The sequence below is a fragment of the Stegodyphus dumicola genome, chromosome 4 (genome assembly GCF_044657685.1).
Source record: "Stegodyphus dumicola isolate Sdum_Otavi_A_Nest chromosome 4, ASM4465768v1".
Lineage (NCBI taxonomy): Eukaryota > Metazoa > Arthropoda > Arachnida > Araneae > Eresidae > Stegodyphus > Stegodyphus dumicola.
Window position 1 is genome coordinate 241,785,410 of NC_140771.1, and position 23,346 is coordinate 241,808,755.

The window sequence follows — 23,346 nt, forward strand, 5'->3', positions numbered from 1 at the left end:
TTATTTGATTTATGAAGATGATTAACTGTAATGATTTGGTTGTCTTCTTTTTCTTCTTTTCTGCTTTAAAAAAAAAAAAAAAAGTGCAGATTTTTTTGTGCATTTAGTTTCTCAAGCGCATACAAATCAATAAGGATAATTTTGTTTTAATAAAGGTTTTATCTTCCTTTTCATAGTAGTTTTTTTTATAACAGTTACAATAAATTTGCTAATGATGTATCTGTCGCTTTTAGTTAATTGCTGATGTGATCTATCGCTTTTAGTTAGTTAATTTATTTCTTAAATGAAGCTACCAAAATGCTATTTTTAAAATTGAAAAAATGATACAAATTATTAAAAATGTATAAAGGAAAATGATTCCATTAATTAATTTAACAGCTTATTAAATTTAAATTCCTTCCAATTTTACAAAAGAAAAGCAGGAATAACCATAATAACCTGTTGTTATGAATTTCTCAGCCATATATATTACAAATGTCACATAGCATGACTAAAAAATAGTCATCACCTTTATTAAAGGATGTCCACTGTACTTCAGCGGCATACATCCCATACTACAGGATACATGACGTCTGCCTCATCATGTCGATTTAACATTTCAGTAGTAACAACGAAGCATTTCCTATGTGATATGTAGAATCATTAGCTTCAAAACCCCCCTGCATGATTCAACTGTTTAAATTCTTAGCACCATCTGCAGGATTGGCAAGTTCTTTTACTGTTTGATGTCATACCCTAATTGGCTCAGCTGTTGATAAAACCATTTATCACTCATGGTAATTGAGGCATGCAGTAATAATAGCTTCATAAAGTAAAAATTTTGGTAGTGTTAAAGTTTACAAGAAAAAAGTATCACCGACCTTTTTCAGCTTTCAGTACTTAAAATCATAAATCTTACTTTAGCACGAAGTAGCCTTTAATTAAAGACTCGCATCTTAGATTTAAAAATAGTCTCTATCATTAAAACACTATAACTGTGGTGATTATTTAAACAACAGAATCAGTTTCAATGAAAACAAAATTTATCATCACGAAAGAAATCAATGACGCTCCTCGCGTTGTTACATCATTCTCAAACTTGAATATCTTATACTGTTGCCATACACAAATTGCTAAATTATGCTAACAAAATAAGTAATGGATTATTAACATCCTCCCACCTTTTGATTATAAACCATAATCGAAGTATAAAATTACCATGAATATACTAAATAAATAAAACACAGAAATACACTTAAGTATAAGAAATAATAATAACAACCAATAAAAAAGTATTTCACTACAGCACTTATTTAAATTATAAGTCCAGTTTCTCTGGAATCTTAATTTTTCTACCAGTCCTACTAAATTTTAACTTGTTGTCAAACACACCATTATCCTGTTTAACAGGCTGCTTTGAGAACTTGGTCAAACCATTGGATTCCACAGGCTTAGGACAGTCAATAGGAGATGCTATCTCAAGAGGATATATTCTCTGAATAGGAAGAAAAAGTTCTTGGTGTAAAGCCTGCACTTTTACAAGCCGCACATTACCATCTTTACTTGGAACAAGCTCAGTAATATGACCTAAAGGCCAGTTAATTCTCTTTTTGTTATCAGCTTCCACTAAAACAATATCTTAGTTTTTTATTGTTCCCTCATTGAATGAGAGTACCTAAATATTCTGACGGAAATTGGTTCCTCAATTCTTTAACTATGATTTGTCTGTATTTGAGTCTCTTGGACAAAGAATTTTGTTTCATAGCCTCAATATCTGGAACACTGCATTCATGAATGTCTTGAAGAAACATCGATGGAAAAATGGGCTTTATCACATCTCCTTCAGAGATATAAGTCAGAGATCTTGAGTTGATTACACTCTCACAGTCGGCCAGAGCAGTTGCCATTTCTTCATAATGTAGATGAGCCTTTCCTAACACTATTTTTAAGAGATCTTTCAGTATTCTTATTAGTCGCTCCCACCAACTGCCCCACCATGCGGCAGTCGGTGGGTTAAACTTCCAGTCAATCAAATTGACGACTCCATGTTTCTGTATGCGTTTCCAATCTAGTTGTTTTAATGAATTGACTGCTGCAACAAAATTAGGTCCATTGTCACAGTATGTAATAGTTCATCTTCCTCTGCGAGCTATAAATCTTCTAAATGCCATTAAAAAGGCGTCTGTGGAAGGGGCAGTAATTAGCTCAAAATGTACTGCTCTGTACGCTGCGCAAGTGAATACTAACACCTAAGTCTTTCTACTTTCTTTTAAAAACAGAGGACCAGCCATGTCAGCCCCTGTAATTTGAAATACCGCAGAATCTTTAACACGATTTTCAGGAAGGGTTGCGCATATTGTTTCCATGTTCCTTGAACTATATCTTTTACAGATTGTGCAATTAGCCACAATGTTTTTCACAGTCTTTCTTCCATTAAGAATCCAATATTTTTCTCTAAGCAGATTCAAAAGTATCTGACCACCTGTGTGACAATTCTTCACATGAACAGAGAAAATAAGTCTTTTCACAACTTCGTGTTTTGAAGAAAGGACGACCTGTTTCAGAAAATCTTCACTATCCTTCCTGTAAATAATCTTAGTTTTTACATGATAGATGTCACTATCATCTTTAAATACCTGAAGTGTTTTCAGTCTATCATGTTCCAAATCAAGGGATTCCTTTTGAATCATACATAACATCTTTAACTCTGCTTCACGAAATTCTGTTGCATTCAATTCTCTGTATCTCCTGCTTTGTACAATTATGCTTAAAATGCAGAATCCAGGCGACCATATGTACGATTCTGTCATAATTAGAAAAATGCCTGTAGTACCAATTATTTTCACAAACAGTTTCATTATTTGTCATCTTCCTAGTAGTTTTCAACTCCCTTTCAATCTCTTCTTCATTACAGCTATGGTGGTTAAATGAATCCATGTAATTAAGGAATTCGGTAGGATCTTTCATCCAGTGTGGCCCCTCCCAACATCTTGATGTAATTAGATATTTCGCCTTGCAGCCTCTGGATTGCAGATCAGTGGGATTTCTTTCTCCAGAAATGTGCTTCCAAGCTGAAGGTTTACTGAGTTCTCTGATCTTAACACGTTTTCGCATGAAAACAGACTAGTTTTCATGTCTTTTAATCAATGCGAGCACTGTTGTGGAATTGCTCCAGTAATGTTTATTAACTCTTTCCCATCTGAGGGCTTTAGTTACTGAATCTGTCAATCTCGCACCAATTACGGCTGCCAAAATCTCCATTCTTGGGATAGGGGCCTCTCTTAAAGGAGCAACTCAAGATTTTGCAGCAAGAAGAAACAGTTTTAACTCAATTGTTGTTCTAAATTCTTACATCAGATAGATACAAAATCAATAAAATGATGGGAAAAGTTTCTCAGTAAGCTACAGCAATAGTACAAGCCTGGGTGATTTTCGATAAAGTAAGTCATACGAAAACATTTCTGACAAAACTTATGGTAATGATACAATATGCAATCTACTACTTTTAGCTAATTATTTATTTTTTAGATTGTGTGTTTGTTATTTTAATAATTTTCTTTCCCCGCCGTTTTATCACTGTTTGAATATAAAAGCTACCTGTTAATAATCCATTACTTATTTTGTTAGCATAATTTAGCAATTTGTGTATGGCAACAGTACGAGATATTCAAGTTTGAGAGCGATGTAACAACGCGAGGAGCGTCATTGATATCTTTCGGAATAATAAAGTTTGTTTTCGTTGAAACTGATTCTATTGTTTAAATAATCACCGCAATTATAGTGTTTTAATGATAGAGACTATTTTTAAATCTATGATGCGAGTCTTCAATTAAAGGCTACTTCGTGCAATTTATGATTTTAAGTACTGAAAGCAGAAAAAGTCGGTGATACTTTTTTCTTGTAAGCTTCAACATTTCTGCCATCCGTGACAGGACTATTTTCATATTTAAAGATGTTTCAAGTGATAAAAGGTTTTAAAAAAGAAGATTTGAAACAAGTTGTGGATGAAATCTGTGAATGTTTACCACCAACCATTACAATAGCAGGTTTAAAAGAAATTATTTTAAACAGTGCAGAATACAAAAAGGATCCTGAATTTGTTCAAGGTTTACTAGCAACTGCTATTTCGGATTGAAAATTGTTAGAGCAAAAACAAATTGAAGATCATAATCCAGCTTATCCTTTTCAATTTGTTTTTGCTCTATCAATTTTTAATCCAAAATAGCAGCACTTACTTGAAGAGCACACTTACTTAAATTTTCTGAAGTGACTTGAATAAATCTGGGAATTTCAATCTCACTTAAGCATTTTAATTCTTCAAGCCATTGTAAGAAATCTTTACAAAGTTTGCCAGTCAACTCCTCGTCCCAACTGAAACTTTTCTTCCATGCCTTTTGTAACATTATCTTTGGACAGACCATAACCGAGGAGAAAAAATCAAAAGGAACGAATACCTTATGAACCACAGATAACATGCTTCATTTTGTTATCTTTTCGAAATTAAAGTCATTTAACCATCCCATATTGATTTTCAGAGTGTACAGTTCTTTATTCCAAAGCAGACCTAATACTTTTGTTTCTTTCTTATCGTTGATTCCTTCGAACTCACCAGAATATTCCGATCTCCTTAGATCAAAACCGTTTTTGGACATCAATATCTTAGAATAGGAAACAAACTTTTGCAACTGTTGTTTAGTGTCAACACTAGTCATGACATTGTTGACATAGAAACTTTGCAACAGTCTCTTTTTAAAAGCAACCTCAAAATCTTCACTGTTTTCAATGTGGTGCTCTATAACTGAGGCCAGAAGGAAAGGGCTACATTTTGCACCGAAAAGAAGTCTGGCATGTTGAAAAACTCTGAGCTTTCTCTCTTCCATGTTTTCCCACCATAAAAATCGCAGGAAGTCTCTATCCTCTTTTCGAATACTTATTTGTAGAAAAGCTTTTCTAATGTTCGCTATGACTCCATATTGTCGCTCTCTGAATCGCAGTAGGACATCTGGAATAAGTTTGATCAAATTAGGACCGCACTGGAAGCATTAGTTTAGAGAAGGATGGTTTGTCAACCTCGCTGAAGCATCAAGCACTGGATCAATAGGTGTGGTACTGCTGCTTGCCTTCAGGACAGGGCAATGAGGTAAGTAATTACCATGTTGCATCAGGTTCTTCTATTTACAATAAAATTAATGTAAAATTCCTTACCTGCTGCATCTTCAGTGTTCACGACGCCAGGCTTTTAATAATCACGTTTTCAGTAAGAGTTTCTATTACTGCTAACAAGCCATCTTGTCTTTTAATTATTTATTCAAAGAAAACGCTAATATACACTATTTACAAGGTAAGTGATAATTATTTTAAGACAGTACATTTTTAACTCTGAGTCTTTACGCTCCTCAAAGCGGTTCCAATCTCGACTGGTTCTCGAAACTTAATTACAGCAAAAGTAAAGGAAGAGATGCCCGCCACCTAGTGGCAAGAATGTGACATACCATAAGAGTTCACTTCAGAAGTGGGCACAATTTCTATGATGCCTTCATCAATCCAACTTGAAAATACATTTTCGTATTGTTGATACAAATTCATAGCTAAAAGTTTCGAAGTAGTGTACTTAGCCTCTTTTTAGCTAAACTAAAATTAGCAGGTAAAGGTGACTTATCATCAGCCCAAGGTAAGCAAATTTCATACCAACCATCATTATTTACTGTAACAGTTTCTAAAAAATGTTCTTTGGTCTAAAGATCAATCTCATGTTTAGATTTCTTTTCTACAGGATCATTAATACCTATTAAATCCAATCTCTGTAGACTTGAAACTTCAGCTTCATTTATAAACATTGATGTCACCGCCATTGCTAAGTTTTCATTAGGAGCTTCCTCTACTGACATCTTACCATTCTAAACTAGTTTCTACAGCAACGAAACCCAAAGACAAAATTTTTCTATTTCCAGTTAACAACCTTTCCATTATGTCGGCTCCGACGAGAATATAACTGGTTTCGCAATTAACTTAATTTCTTCTAGCTCTTTAATCCCAGGGCCTTTACACACAGTCCGAACATTGTCACAAATTGTTGGATTTAATAGGTATTAATGATTATTAAAATAACAAACATGCAATCCTAAAAATAAATAATTATCTAAAAGCAGTAGATTGCATATTGTATCATTACCATAAATTTTGTCAGAAATGTTTTCGTATGACTTACTTTATCGAAAATCACGCAGGTTTGTACTATTGCTGTAGTTTACTAAGAAACTTTTTTCTAATCATTTTATTGATTTTGTATCTATTTGATGTAAGTTTCTGAGCAAAATCATTACCACAGAGTTATGCAAATTATAGAATTGTATTAGGTTTGGATAAGGAATATCATTTTAGTGTCTATATGAATCTATTATCTTATCTGTATCAAACAGTAACTATTTTATCTCTACTACATTTGTGTACTACTAACCTGAAGGGACAACTGTATGGCACAGGAATTTGGCTAAGAAATGGCAAAAAGTATAATTTTGCATTACATTTTCAATTTGAAGTTTTGAAAAACTTAAAACATATTTAAGTCGAGATACATGTCGAAACCATGTATCTCGTGTTCGCATACAAACATTGGCAAATAATCATACATTTGGATGGTGATTACTATGTGCACTGAAGGCACTGCTTTCATGTTTCCCCCCCCCAACTTTTTTTTTTTTTTGTGTGTGGGGGGGGGGGAACTTTCATTACAACCAGATATTAATGTAAGTATTCAGATAAAAATGTGCTTTTTTGCTGCTGTTTAGCTGTGTCTGTGTCAAAAATGTTTTATCATGAATAAAAAGTATTCAGATTGCTACGGCAATCTAGTTTTTCATGAATCGGCATACATCACCATGCATCTATGTTGTTATTGGAAATATCATTACATATGTGAATAAAATATTTAAAAGTGGCCTAATAATATATATTAACCCTTTGCAGTCGGATTAAATTTGGAGATGGGTATCGTACTGGTTGGAATTAATTTCCGTCGATATAGCAAGGATACATAACGCGCAAGTTTAAGATGAATAAACAAGATTTAGTAATTCTTTTGTGAACTTTAGATATATCTTTATTCAATACACTCATCTAGTAATATGTTTTTGTATAAAAATTATGTTTTATAATTCTTTTTCTTCGATCCCGTTCAAAAATTAGTTTTTGATTGTGGCTGATCTGTGTATGTAACGTCTTTGCAAGTAGTAAATTCCTTTACATTTACTATTCTCATTTTCATCAGTTTCTTCTGTTTCACTGTCGCTGGATATTGTTAACTGCCTTACTCGTTGCTTCATGGGAACTATGTCACTATCAGAGTCACTGCAATCGTTATCACTTTCTCTATCAGAGTCAGTATTCAAGAGGCCAAAATAAAACTCTTCATCACTATTGTCAGTTTCACCGAACACTTCTTGCGGTAACTTTCTTTTTGCCATTTTGGGGAATTATTTTGGAATATTTTAAGAAGAGAGAATGTCTAATTACTGTTAAATACAATTTATAAAATATTCTTTGGTATTCTACAAGGTATCATCGAATGTTGTCGATTTCATTACGTTCAAAAGACGACTGACTCACCACTGCGTCTTGCATGGCAAGCGCTGGGTCACAACTTTTGTTTAAATTAGATTACGTTATCTCCAATCAATGGAGCACGGTATTGGTTTGTGAATAGGTTCTTTAGGCATTGAGGTTCGTAAGGCATTGAGTTCTTTAGGCATTGAGTTGAAAAGTGTAAATTGATACATGAATGCATACAGTATACGATTCATATAGTTCCTTGCTGTGGTGGCTGAGAGCAGACATATGACCGGAATGGTAAAAAGGCTGTGATGGCTGAGAGCAGAGATATGACCGGAAAGGTAAAAAGGCTGTGGTGGCTGAGAGCAGACATACGACCGGAACAGTAAAAAGGCTTTGGTGGCTGAGAGTGGACATACGACCGCAAAGGGTTAAATTAAGAAAGCATTCTGAATTACAATTGAGTAGCTAATATAAACATGAGCTCAGGTTTTTGAAAATTTTAACCATAAAATGAAATCCTATTATTTATTTTCAGTAATTAAAGAGAATATTTTCTATTTAATATGCAAAAACTCTGTTATGTAATATTATAATAATTTTTGATAATTTTTTTCAGGCAATGCAAACACTTGAAGCATTTGTAGATAATTTAGAAGCAGATTATCTTTATGAATGCATTTTGCCTGTGAAAGACGAATTGATGCAAGGTATATACAATGCTCTAAGAAGTTCTGCTAATGACATCAACCAGATTGCATTTAGGATATTGGGTAAAATTGGAAAAGAGAACAGAACATACCTCATGAAACCCCAAAAGGTAAATTGCTCTCAGTTAGTAACTTTAAGTAATGAATTTAAAAGCACAGTATCATAAGATAAATGCTATTCACTGAGTCATTTTCTATATTATATTTTGTGCTTGTAAGGCATTTTGGTAATCTAGAATTTACCTTACACTTGAAGTAAGAATTGTTTCTATAATTAATGCAGATTCTCTGTAAATGTAATTTCATGTTGTTAAATGTAATAGTGTCAGAAATTATTGCTTCATATGTGTATGTGTCTCTATCTAAATATATATATATGTCACGGTAAATGTGATTAATCTGGTGATTATATATAATAACCGGTAATTATGCATAATCACCACTAAGTTTGATAAATATGATAAATTTTTGAAAATTTATCAAATTAATCGGTTTGTTTACATAATTCCCAACTTGTAATGGTAAATGTGATAAAAGTTCCTAACTTTACAAAAATTCGTTCAGTTTGCGCAACTGCTTGGCTTCTATCAACACGTGATTTCAGTAGTAGTTCTCATTTCTTTACATCTAGACGTTTTTTCGCTACCCTCTCATATTTTATAAAATATTTAATAATGACTGGTATGCTTGAACATTTTAATTCCAAATTATTTAATATTATGGATACTAAGAAAGCAAAAAGTGGTTTTCTGACGAAAGATATGATGGTTTGTTAAAAAAAAAAGTGAATAATAGTAAAAACAAAAGTAGTGGGGAAAAGCCATTTTAATAGCTTGGTTAGACATAGAGATTACCAGATTTTGAAAAGTTTTGTCTTTTACGATTTTTCCAAAATTCTTCGTTGTCCATATTTTTGTGTATTGTGAAAGAGGGAAAAAATGTAATATTCTTTTGGTAAAAACAGTTTTCTTCTTCAGTCAAACTCAGTAAAAGAATGATTAAATTTTATTTTTCAAATATAATAATGTTAGATTTCTGAAGAATTTTTAAGTGAACAAAAATTAATTTTATGAAATTTTTGAGGGGGGGGGGAGTTTCTGTTAGATAATCTTACCATCCTTTAAACTTTTCCCTTAATGATGAAAAATATTTAGATCTGATAACCTTTCCATTCAAATCAGCAAATAAAGCCAGAGTAGCTAAGTCCTATTTGAAAAGCTGATTCAGCATACCTTAGTTCTGGTTGATAATCATTTTCAAATTTAAGATTTTAATAACCTTTTGCTTATATCAAAAAACATTATTGAATTTTAATTTTTGATCACCACTTCTTATAATGAATAATAATCTTTGTTTAGGGTACTGAATATGAAAATAAAGAATTCTGATAGTATTTCACAAACAGGTCGTACAAAGAAAGATTTATCACATAAACTGAAGTAATTTAATGAGCATATGCACAGAAATCATCACAATAATGGGAGTTCAGAGACTGTTTGAATTTAAAATCCTTCAAAAGTCTTCCAGATAAATCTTCTTTTAATTTAATTCAAATTTATAAAACCAAGGCGTATTTAAAATACATAACTATTTATATATTTAGCCATATTTAAAATATATAACTATTTAGTTAGTTTAATGAGATAAATTTTTTTTTAGGTGGAACATGAGACAAATGGTCCAAGCATTGCTATCTTTTTTGATGACTATGATGGTTTTGTATCTCTTCCAGTTAAGAAAGTGAGTGCTGTAGTTTTGATAGAGTACAAGAACATCTTAAAAGCAGATTTAAAAAAAATCTGAATTACTTTTTATTATTCTGAAAGGTTTTCTTTACTTTTCTATTGTATATTATTTTTCTATGGAAACTTGATTAATTTAAAATAGTCTCAGACTCAGTAGTTCTGAATATCAATAGTCTTAGCATGGCTACATAGTTTTTTTGAATTTTTCTGGCAGTGTGTTTACTGGGTGTAAGTATCCATAATAGCCAAGTAAAGAAAGATTATGATTTCCACCCCTGCAAGATAAAAAATTTAAAAAATTGAGTAGAATTTTAATTACTTTATTGGCCTATACATAAAATGGCCTTACATATAAGATTACGTGGATTTTCTAAGGTATTAAATAATAATGAAAATAATAATAATTCACTTTAATGACTTTACTTATTTGAACTTCATTTGTTTATGATGTGTTACAAGAAAGAAAATAAGGTAGATAGTTGATCTTAATAAATAGAAGCAATTGGAAGGTAAAAATATGTGAAAGTGTTTTCTTTTAATGAAAGGATAAGTAATAAATTAAATGACAACATGTAGTCTGAATGGTGTATTTATATTGCGAATATGCTATTCACATATGGTTTCTTAAGAGGCAACACAATCTTATATTCATCCCAGTATGGTGTATTATTTTTCTTGTAGTTTGATAGTATTGCACAGGTACAAAACTTATAATTCATAGTACTAGAAGGCCATGCTTTGTCCCATCTTGGATGAACAGAAACTAATTTTCTTTCCTATCTCATGGTACTTCATTATGCATGTTTAGTTGGATTTAGGTTATAGTCCATTTATCATTTCAAAGAAAATATACCACTAGAAAGTGAAGGAAAACTATCTATCAGTGCATTAACTGATAATTAAATTAATGAGCAAAAAAATTAATGTGGCAAAGCAAGGAAATGCTTTTTTATTCAAAATTTATTAAAACTATTTCTTGTAGTTACAATGAAAATTTTTATAAACCTAATAAGATAAAATTTAATAATAATATTTGCAGAACTTGAGAAATACAAATACAGTTCGAGTAAGGAGACTTGAGTCTGTCTGACAAATACATTTTGTTTCCCAAAATAATTATTACAAACTAAACTGAAGGATTAGCCATAAAAAGCCCTCTTAGTTGTATCCTTGCTGATATCTGTATTCATTGTGATGAATCAAAAAAATTCAAAAATTCCATTGATTCTGATATTCAGCTCACTTTTGAACTTGAGACATTCAGTTCTCTTCCATTCCTTGACATCTTGATTACTCTGCATATACAACTTCAGTAGTACTGTTTACCTTCCACCACACTCTAAATCATGTTATTGAACTAAATAGAAGTTAACTTCTTTTTATTCCTTTGTTTTATGTGCACTTCAAGTTTGCTCCTCCAAATCAGCTCTTCATTAAGAACTAAATTACTTAGAAGCCAATGCTATTGGCAGAGGTTTTTGACCTAACATTATTGACCAAGAAGTTAAAAAAGTCTCATGTTAACACAACAAAAAGCATCCTCTCATTTTAGAAAATTATAAGATTTCTATTGTAATTTCTTTCTTTCTATCAATTAGCTATAAAATTGTGCATATTTTACAAAAATTCAATTTTCAGGTAGTTTTCTTTTCTGTCTATAAAATTAGCATTTTGTACTTGAAGATCTCATTCCAAATATGAACTCCGTTTTTTTTTTTTACAGGATTCTTTTCTGACGTGGTACAATTTACATTGGTCAAACTAAGAGAGCCTTATAATTTTGCGCTAAGAAACAAGAGATATATGTTACCAAATACGTAAATCCTCTGTTGCTGAATGCTGTTGGTCAGAAAAATCACATTTTCCATTTTTCTGGAGCCAAAAATTATTTTTGCTGGTGAATTAGGTTTTCTAGAAGTGTTCACATTCATATAAATCTTTCAGTTGTAGTTCCAATTCCATTTCGGCTTTACCCTAAGGTTTTAAGGAATTTATTTCATAGCTGTTTTCATTTTTCATCAAATAGATGGCACCAGCAGCTTCTTGCCCTTCTTCTCATTCTTATCTTGGTATCTTATCTTATCAATGACTTCTTTTTTATTATTTGCACTTCTTTAGGTGAAGAAGAAGGTGGTGAATTTAAACCTTGAAAACTAATCCTGAAAATTTAGGAATATTATCCTGATTCTTATTGTTTTAATTTGACCAAGAAAAAGGGCTTTATTGACAGAATGGCATTGGTGCAAAAACTGTCTGGCCAAGAGAGAAAGAGGAAATAAAAAGCCTTGGTAAAAGATATGGCCTCGTGTAACTGCAGCGGTTGCATTGCATGGTCTGTGGATACTTAACACCAGATTATCTAATAGTTCTTGGGCAAATTCCCATTCTTTAAAAAGCATCACTTGTCTGGTGTTCTTTGGAGAGTCATGTCCCCAGACATCTTCCTAAAGTATGCCACAATGTTCAGTGAGATTTAAATCAGGGGAACGTTCTGCCTAGTCCATTCTGTGGGTATTTGTGGGTAGCTCCTCAACAGTTTGAGTCTTGTGTGTCCATGCATTGTCATCTATAAAAACAAAGTCAGGACCAATGGCATCCTGGAAAAGACAGATATGGGAATAATGACTTTATCATAATGTTCTCTGGTAAGTAAACCTCTGCTGAAAATGTGGAGCTGTGTCCATTTGTTCATCATAATGTCTCCCCTTTAAGCACACCAGGAACACACTGGTCTCTTTCCTTGCTGTTAGTGGGATGAAAGCGTGTGCCTATCTCTCTCCATATCAACTGGCACTGAGAATTGTTTATCATACTGAAACAATTCTCATGCATAAAGAAGATGTAACTGTATTGATGAGGTATCTTTGTGTTCTCTGCACCACTGTAAATAGTTCTGTCAATGGTATGCAATGTTGAGGAGGGCAGAAGAATAAGTCACCTTTATGAAGTAGTCTGGCGATGGTAATTCGGGACATCTGTAATCTGGTTGCCATGTGCATTGTAATATTGCTTCTCTGATTTTGATGTCTATTAACCTGCAGAGCGATATATTAGTCATTAGTCACCACTTTTCTCCTTGGCCGATTACCATCAACCTTCCTAATAACTGTACCTGTTATTTGGAAAGTAAGCTCCAAATTCTCCAATGAATATGAAACTTCTGTAATGAATCTCTGATGTAAAAAAGTAAAGTTTTTTGACTGCTGAATCATCTCCTTCAGATTATTTTTGATTACTCTCATTTTTGAAACTATTACTTGTAAATCTAAATATTGGTGAGCTGAATATGTTCACAGTGCACACATTTTTTTGCTCTGCACCCTTCTTCTTTCATTGCCATTTTTTTCCCTATTTGCCTTTCTGAATCATATTAACCAAAATGCTGATGCTAATGCTGAAAGTAATAACTATGTAAGGTTTTAACTTCTTTTACTATTGTAAAATGTGATTAGCTTTTTGATAGACTTAAGGTGACTTATCGCTGTGTCTAAAATAAAAGTTGAGAAGGGTGTAATTAATGTAAAAAATTACTTTATTTTTTATTTTTATTTTTAATTCTTTCACTCACGGTGAGTGTCTTTGCAGCTAATCTCACCCAACTTTCAAAGAACAGCATTGCGTTTAGTAAAAGCAAACAAACTCAGTTTGGGCTTTGCAAAATACAAGCACTGATTTTTCTCTAGCTTGAAGTCAATTCGAGCATTCCTAGTTTAGCATAATTGGGTTGCTCTATTGGATTCAAGTGACACTAAAACTAAACTCAGTGGCACAAACAGCCCTTAGAGAGTCATGGACGGCAGTGCCCTGATATCTTCTTTCTAGAATGTGGGCCCCAGGGTGCATGAGCATATGCCCCAGACAAGTGGTCAGCTTGTCGCAGGTGTTTAGTCTCCAAGCGAACTTGGTACTCATTTTATTGACCCACTGATAGGATGAAAGGCTGAGTCAACCTTACCCAGCCCAGGAATTGAACCCTAGACCTGAGATGCTGCTGTGCGACACGCTAGCCGCTGTGCCACCGGGCCTCTGTTTCAAGTGATACTAGTGAAGGATTAAAAGACTGTCTCAGTACCTGAATAACATGGACCTGACTAGTTTATAATGAATTGAGCATTGCAAGCTTTCTGTTAAATTCGAAGCACAGAAAATTGTAGTACAACTTTTCCTTTTCAATTATAAACATTTGTCTGTTCCATTAAACTATGGGCATTGTAGTTATTTTTCATTATAACACTTTGTATGTAGTGAAATATATGTATGTCTAAAGCTGATTTTAAAGGTGACTCAAAATTTGTGACTCAGGGTGTTGTTTTTGCATGCAATAATGAAGAGAATTTCTTTGCCTTAAAAAGTATTTTTGTAATTGATTTCAAATTTTTCTGAAAAAAACTGTGAAATGGTTAATAAATTTTTCAGTTAAAATATATAACGAAAAATGAGTTTTATACATTTAGAAGAGCATGAATTGTTGTTAGGTAAGCCAGGACCAGTTCCAAACATATGCAGCCAGTTAAGGTGCCAATTTTCAGAGGAAGCCAATTTAATTATATTCATAAATGATATCACAATAAATATGTATTTCACTTATTAATATGTTTAATTCATTTGTGTTGCAAACTGTATTAGTTGTTTAAAGCACCAGATATGCTGGAGCTGGTTTTGCTGTAAACTAACTTGTAATGAATAAGTAAGTGATGAATATTTTTGGGAAGAAATGTAAGAATAGATACCAGTTCCTAATTAAATGTTTCAAATGATATTTATGACAAATTATTGATGAATTTTTGTAAATTATATAATTTACTTGAATTGTGATTGTTATTATGTTTTTCTTATTATTTTAGATTACAGTAACAGCTTTCAACACATTACTTTGTGGTGATACTCAAAGCTTTTATATAGAGCAGTGCTGGGAAATCATAAAAGGTGTTCTTGCTGCTAGCATCAAAATTGATAAAAGTGATAATAAGTACCACTTTTTTACTCATGCAAGGTAAAATTTCCTCCAGTGACACACATTTATCTAAATACTTATGTTTAAATTTCTCATTTTTTGTTCTACATGTAGTTTTTTAATAATTAGAATCAGTCTGTGTTTGCTTTTATTTATTAAATCTTATATCTTATTTTGTGTGTTTTATATCATTTGTAATTTGCAAGTAATATTTTATGTTTATATATTTAAATATTTTGTTATTTTAAATATTTGTGACCTTGTGTAAGTGCATCTTAAGAGTTGATTTGAGCTCTTTATACAAATTCTGTGGACAGTGTAGTAACATACTGGAAAGTTTTTTTAAAGCTCATTTTCAAAAGCCAAGACATTCAAGATCTTTTTTATTTTGCTTCCCTCATTTGGTGAGAATATAAGTATGGCTGCTGTGAGTGGCTAAATGATTTGAAATACTCAGTAATGTAGCCTTTGCTTTATAAACGAATTTTTAGTTTTGTCACATAGTTTTAACTTTAAATTTGTGAATATATGGTCTCTAGTGACCCATCACTTAAAAGTAAATTCTTGATATTCCTCTCTCATATTAAGCAGGATATTATTAGCTGAGTGCCTTCACTTGGAAGAATTGTAATACATGGAGCTTCATTACAGGTTCATGTTTCCCTCTTCATCTGGCCTATTTATTCAGGAGATGCATATAAATACAGTAGTATGGACAAAAATGCATGAAACTTTGCTTTAGTTATGAAAACCCCCAAATTTTAATTATACTGCTATCAAATTAACGTGAGTACCTGCATGTGCATTTCATACTAATATGGAAGATAAAAATGGTCCTTGCAGAGCACTGTTTGTGTTCTTATATTAAGAGTTTTCCTTATGCACTTAGCTGATTATTTCAGTGCTGAATGTTCTCCATCAATAATGAGATAGTACTTGACTTGTCTTTTTTGTTTGCAATCACATATGTAGAAAGAAGAATGATTTTTATTCAGAATGCTATACAATACAAGTATAGCATTTTTTTAAGGCTAAAATAATATATGTCTCTTACGTTTGTGCATACAAAAGAGTGTGAATATAATGTTTGTTTTTTTCATCACTTTTTAATTGTATAATGTATAATGTAGCCAAGATCTGAAGTCATCAGGACTCTGGCTATTCCAGATTTTTCAAATTTCTGGATCAATTTAAATTTAGTAAAGTTACATGTAGAAATTTTTGAATTAATATGGAAGACTTGTTGCTAAATTAAACACAAGTAATATAAGCAAATTTGTTTTATGCATTAATACTTCTCTTCTTATGCAGCCTCTGAAGCATTTTGAAAAACACCTGTATGTTCTTTTTCATGACCTTGCAATGCTTCACAGAGCATATGTTATAGGAAAGTATTTCAAGAATTCTATACTAGTTTGCACATAGGTTTTGATTTTAAAAAGACCGCTTTATATCTGTGCAGTATGTGCAAAATTCTGATATTCTTTGACTGATTGATGGATATAAATGTTCGATGGAAGAATAAACTGGAGGTGTTATCTTTAACTGAAACCTTTATTTTGATAAGTCTGAACAAAATAATAAGCTGGACCAAATTAGAAAGTTAAGAAAAAACACAATTCACGGTGTTTCACATAAATTATTCAGAACCTTTCTTCTTTGCCACTCCAACAATGGAAAACATGAATCATAGGAAAAATTAATTATAAGTAGTGCCCAGCTGAACAGTGTCTATGATTTGAGTAGTGTTCTTCTATGTGGCAGAACTTTCACACTTCTGTACTAGATGGCTCTGCATGTCATGACAAATCTGGTTTAAAAGAGCAGTGGTGTGTCGCTAAGTGAAACAGATGAGACATAACAATAATTTGCCATGAGTTCCTGAATCAGGCTTATTAGATGGTAGTAATCCAGTTTTTGTCTTTGAAGGTATTAGTGGAACTGACATTTACACTCAAATAAAGAAATGTATGAGGCTGTGTGTATGTTGCATAATGAAGCGATTTTAACCACGGAGATGTGAATACAGCTGGCACACCTCAACTTGGTTAAACACATTTAGTCAGCATTGAAGAATCATTTGCTGCAGTAGACTTCCTTGTTAAGGAGAATCTTCAAATAACCCCTTGGGGGATTGCAAATTGGTTGTCTCTGAGAAGAGAATTATTGCCACCCTTCAGTTTGCATGCTTTCAAACTAATGCAGAAATTTGTTAGTTTTACATTTCATTTGGCACCCTAAAAAGCATTTGAATTCTAAAAATATGTGCATGAAATTATTTTGCAGATGTTTTTTATAATGTTGAAATGATCCATATTTTGACAAATCCCATTTGTGTATCTTTATTTGGTATAATTAAAGTGATTTTCCTTTTTAATAATTATAAATATTGTAATTTTTTAAAACTTTTTGAATAATAATTATCTTTTTTTTAAAAAAAACTAAATAGTTCAGTTCTGTATGAAACATCTGATATTTTTTTGCAGTTTCCATTCAGATTGTGGAAGACAAGAAATATGTTCCAATGAGGAGTTTCGTGAGACCCATAAAATTGCATTAATGGCAATGTTTGGTAAGATTACATTTTCCAGTTTCTTTTCTGATTTTTCTGCCTTTTTATCAATTTTCTGTTACAGAAAAAAATATTAATATTGTGTGAATTTGCATTTGTTATTAATAACAGAGATCTTATCAAAAATATAACATAATTTATATATGTGGCAATCATATTATTATAACTCAAAGGGAAGTATTTTTTCTCATAGAGTCATTTTAAAATAAAAGCAGATGGAAAAGAAATTCAGTGAAAAATAAGTAGAAAATTAGTAATAAAATTAATGAATTATTTTTATTCAAATTTTTTTTATACTTGTATAAAGTACAATTTTACTACCAGTAGTTTCTTTCAGATGTCTTAATATTTTTGTATTTTATTCCAATATTAGTTTATTTTGTAAAATTGATCATAAATCTCCAAAAAGACATTAAACTGATTAACTGAAATATTACACTGATATACGTGCATGTGACGCACATTTGTTAAACACATTAGTCTACGAATCGTTGCAGTATAAAGTGCCATCGATCCTCAAAGAAACATCATGTTATGCTACCAGAAGAACAGTTGACTTGCACATAAACTTTCAGCATATTTTCCAACTGGTGTAAAACCCTGTTATCTGCCAATTCTAGCAGAGAAGATAAGAATGATGGAATAGTAGCAATAAGATCATGATTACTAGCATAAAATACATTTCCCTAATAATAATATAAATATAATTAGTTGCAAATAGCAGAAGGAAAGTTATACTCTTATCTGTAATCACAGATTGATTAATTGTTCAAAAACAGAATAAACATCTTTCACAATACCTATATTTACAAAACACTTATTAATATTTTTGTATCACAGTTATAAAAATTTTACAAAAACCTTATTTTGTTAACAGCATGGTAATGTAATTTCAGTAAATATTTTGTTAAGCACTAATTGCATTTCATACTGCAGCCATTTTGAAAGAAAGTATATGAGCATTATGCAGTAGGCTCTAGAAATTTAACGATACTATTGCATAATTATGATACAAGGTAATAAAAGTATAAGGTTTGAATCAGTTTTGATACGAATTATTCAGCTGCCCTGCTCAGTATAGTGTTCAGCAAATGCTAGCTGTCATATCAATGGATCCAAGCTCAAATCTCAGAGAAGGCTCGGATGTTTATAGGTGTATATAGAGCCTTTGCCAATGTGAGGACACTTAATATATACAGCAAACCAAACGTACTGCCAAGTTGTTTGATGGTTAGGGAAGACAAATTGGAAACCCTAGAATCCATTCTCTGGAGGATTCTGTAAGAAAATATTTATGGAAATGGACAAAACACATACTGTCATCTCTAAAGTGCTTTTAAGGTCCATGCCAACAATGGAAGCAATCTTGTGCTCTTCCCCATGATAGTATCTGAGGATTTGATCTGATGTTGCTATCAAACTAATTAAAAAATCACAATCGCAACAGTATTATACATTATTGAACTAGGATGCTTGCTTAAAGATATATAGCAGCAGAGAAAAATTGGACTAAAAACTCGGTCAGCATACCATAAATACAGGGAAAATTTACATATTGCTTGCTACAGTGTTTCCATTTTTAACAATATTGCTTATAAAATAATAATAATTCATTCTGAAACATACATAGACAGAATAATTAAAAAATACTAAATATTTCATACATTATTTTTTCAAAGCAATTGCATTTAAATCATAAAAACACGTATTAAAAATGGAGCTGCTGATTAAAAGACTTAATAGAATTAATATAGAAGAATTTACAGAAGTAGAAATTTTACAGTCAAAAAAAAAAAAAAAAATTAAAGAATCTATCAAACTACCTTTAGTAATTGGAATTTTGTTAATTAAAATAAAAGGATATTTATCATTAAAATTATATTACCAGATTACATTCTTGTTATTTAATTTTCTATATATGCAGTAGGAAAGTATGAGTTTTAACAAGATATGTGTACACCTTGCACAAAAATATATAGGACAGTTATATATCTCCTGTTCAATGGGACCGACTGATGAAATTTAACTGGTTTTTCATGTCTCGAAAGTGCAACTTAGAATATGTATCAGATTTATATATAGCTTTGTTCTAACATGGGTATTCTCACACAAAATCTGACTTTTTCTGAAATGACATAATGATTTTTTCCCATATTCTGATTCTGCAACTCAAATTATGCCTAAATATGAAATTTTTTAACGTTTGATGAGAAACTTACCGAGAAATTTAAAAATTTGTTTTAGCGCATTTTTTGCAGTTTGTGCCAAGAAAATTCAGTTGGTGAAACTCTTAATTTATGGTAGCCAATTTTTCTTTCCTTTTCACTGTGCACGTGCATAATAAAAGTTGCATCCTTCAAATAATTTTAACAAACTGTGTAAAGCATATTTGGTTTATTATTATGACAAATATGCCAAATTTCAAACCACATGAATCTATAAATTCACATATATCTTCCAAAATCTTAAATAAAAAAATTCTGATTTTTTGCAGGTGTGATCAGAAATACATCTATTATAAGATGAAGTCAAAAAGTTTATAGTTTATAATTCGATTTTTTTTTCAAAATATTTATAAAATTTACTAAAATATGCAAATTTTAAATATAAATCAAAAAATATCTGTGAATTTTATTTGAATTGAACCTGAATTTCTAATTATGAAAGAAGGAATTCAGTAAGTTAATAAAAAAGATAATAATAAATACAGACCATATTCAATTAGCACTGAAAAGCTAAAATTTTGAGAGCTCAGTTTTTAAAAACTACTAATGCAATTTTACAAAACTTGGCAGTTTGGCATAATTTCAGTTGTATAATCGGAATATGGAAAAAAATGCAAATGTCATTTCAGAAAAAGTCTGATTTTGTGTTAAAATACCTTTATTAGAAAAATGTTATACATAAATCTAATATATATCCTAAGTTATGCTTTCGAGATATGAAAAATACAAGTTGAATTTTGTTAATCAGCCCAGTAAAATGGGAAATGTAGAACTGTCTCTTCCCTTTTTATGTGCAATGTGTACAAGCATGCATGCTTTATCATGGATTCAGACCTAAGCCTACAATATGGCAGTCTATCTCTGTTGTATCAAGCAACATATTCTCAGAAGTTATTTAATATTATAGAATGTACTCATAATAGTAGTAATATGCATAATGCTTCTGTTAAATTTATTTTTTTCAATTAAAATATTAATACACAGAAGGACAGAATGACAGATTAAATTGGCTTTATAATATATTGGATTTAAAATTACTGCATTAATTATTGATGGTTAAATATTAAAATAAATATATAAGTATTTGATTTACAGTAGAAAGCATTTAAAGGAATGCTTTCCATTGTGATTTGAATGAAAATTATACCATTCACTAAGTGCATATGTTTCAGCCTGCTGTATATTTCTATGCATGTCTGAAAATATAACACTGTAAATAACATATTAAATTTAGAAACCACTCCTCTTATGATAACACAACCTTTTCTGTGAATAGGTTTAACTTGTATTCAGTGTATATTAAGATGCATAAGAAAATTGGATTAAAAAAATTAAAAAACCTTTTGGATTGTAGTCAGTTCATGTACATGTTTTCTTTCTTCCTTTATTTATTTATTTGTGTTGACTTAAATCATAATTTTAAGAGGCAAAGCATTAATTATTAAAATGAAGCTAAAACCAGTGAGATAGTTTTGTTATGGAGAACTGATAAATCTGTAACAAAATAAAAAACTGAAAATTATTAATTTTAAAGTAAATAAATAAATACCTAATAAAATATTTGTGCACCAGTGAAGTGAATTTTGCTATTTATGACTTCTGAAATCTGATTTACAAACTGTAAATACATGCCCTTTTTGGATAGCCTATCATTCATGTACCTGGCGTAGGACCAACTCCCATACAGGCTACATAGCATATTGTATGTAAAAAATATAAATTTCTTGAGAAACAAAAATATCAAGAAATGTGATTCTTTGAACTAATTTATTTTCATGTAATATGTAATTATTTTTTATTCTGTAATTGTTTGTTATCTTCTAGTGGCAGCAAGTATTGATATAAATGAAGATGTTGTATCTTTTATGGAGGATATACTAGTGCATTACACTTTAGTCGCAATTGCCCAGCATCGTGCAGCTTTTTCTGCGCATAAACAAGATACAGAATGTATGGATCCTGCAGTATTAATTGATGCAGCTGCTGCAGTTACTTGCTATCATGATGAAAGACTTTTGTCAACTGTATTGCATGCTTTGGAAGTAATAATTGAAACATCTGAATCGATCCTTGGGATTGAAAAAGTTAGTCTATCTTTATTTTAGTAAAATACTTTAGTTAAATATTTTTTAAGATTTATAAAATTTGTTTATTGATTTTAGACTTGGTGTTTACCATTTTTTCACTACATGAGTACAACGTTTTGTTTACTTTGTTATGAACAAGCCTGGTATCCCAAATTATCTGGGTAAGAGTTTTTGCTTGTATTTTTATTGATACCCATTATAATTATATATATATATTTGCAACCTGTGACTATAATTTATAGCTTGTAAATCAAGTATTTTTTTCTATGTATTAAAAAATATTCTCCGTTTTCAAAGAATTTATCACACAAACACATATCCATTTTTACCTATTTGAAATTTAAATTATTTTTATCTGAAAAGAAGTATGCGTAATTGTGTGCAGGTTGCACATTTTGCTACAACTTCATTTAATTGTTTTTTGATCTGAAGTGATTCTATTCTGAAAGCATTTTAAATGTGGCATCAAATGTGTTGCATGGGTTATAGATAAGTTTTTCACTTTCATCTATGAAAGTATGTCCTCATTTATAATTTTATAACATTCTACATTAATTAAATAATTTGTTGAAATCAAAGAGGGGCAGTCTTTACTTGCTTGCTGTCTTTATTTTCCTATTCCTTTCTGTCATTTCATTTATGTGCCCTACCTCACCCAGAAGTTTGTTGTAGCATTTACAGGACACCCTGTATATATGTATGTTATTATATATTACTATATTTTTAAACACACACATATAAAAATCAAGGCTCAATAAATCTGCTAAGCATAAGAGCCAGGGAATCCACCACTCCCAGTCCATAGATGCGGGAATGATCGGCATGGTGGGCGTGCATCGATGGACTGGGCAAATGGTCTGTTCGAACATCCAGTCCAAAATGAGCAGGTGCTCCATCATGTTGGAAGATGTTCACAAGCTTCTCTCCCAGAAGTTTGTCGCAGCATTTACAGGACACCCTGTATATGTGTATGTTATTATACATTACTATATTTTTAAACTTTAATCGAAACTTTCTCTTTTATTTATTAATTTTTAGTTTTTTAAGGTTTTTAATGTTTTTTTTTTTTTTTTTTTTTTTTTTTAAGAGTATTAGAGAATTGTTAAGTCCTTATTTAATTAAATATTGAATTAGTTCTCAGCAGCTTTCTAAGTGAAATTTCGTTTATTCTTAATAGTTTTTGCTTTAAGTATTTTTAATAAAATCTCCATTCTCTCATCAGCTTCTTCTTTTGAGTATTTTTAAAGCTTTTTGTTAAAATTTCGTACATTCTCTGCAGCTTTATATAAGAGTATTTTCTGGTTATTTTCATTCGGAAAAAGCTAATTTAGTACACTTTCAAGCTGCCCTTATTTTAGGCTTTATGTACTGACCCCCCCCAAATATATATATATATATATATATATATATTTAATAATGTTGCTTGTATTGCTCTGTTTTTATCCTTGATGTCTTTGATTGTAATTAGTTCGTTTGGCTTTTTTTTTTTTTTTTTTTTTTTTTTTTTTTTTTTTTTTTTTTTAGGC

General features: G+C 31.1%; 1 protein-coding gene across 1 annotated transcript in view; it reads left to right on the plus strand.

The window, feature by feature from the left end:
* LOC118193461 (transformation/transcription domain-associated protein-like) overlaps positions 1-23,346 on the plus strand; it is a 313,501-nt gene that overhangs the window by 104,657 nt on the left and 185,498 nt on the right. The window contains exons 24-29 of the mRNA XM_085816144.1: positions 8,147-8,347; positions 9,897-9,977; positions 14,827-14,975; positions 17,423-17,508; positions 21,558-21,817; positions 21,896-21,981. Coding sequence (XP_085672270.1) covers positions 8,147-8,347; positions 9,897-9,977; positions 14,827-14,975; positions 17,423-17,508; positions 21,558-21,817; positions 21,896-21,981 — 863 coding nt within the window. The remainder of the gene's footprint in view (positions 1-8,146; positions 8,348-9,896; positions 9,978-14,826; positions 14,976-17,422; positions 17,509-21,557; positions 21,818-21,895; positions 21,982-23,346) is intronic.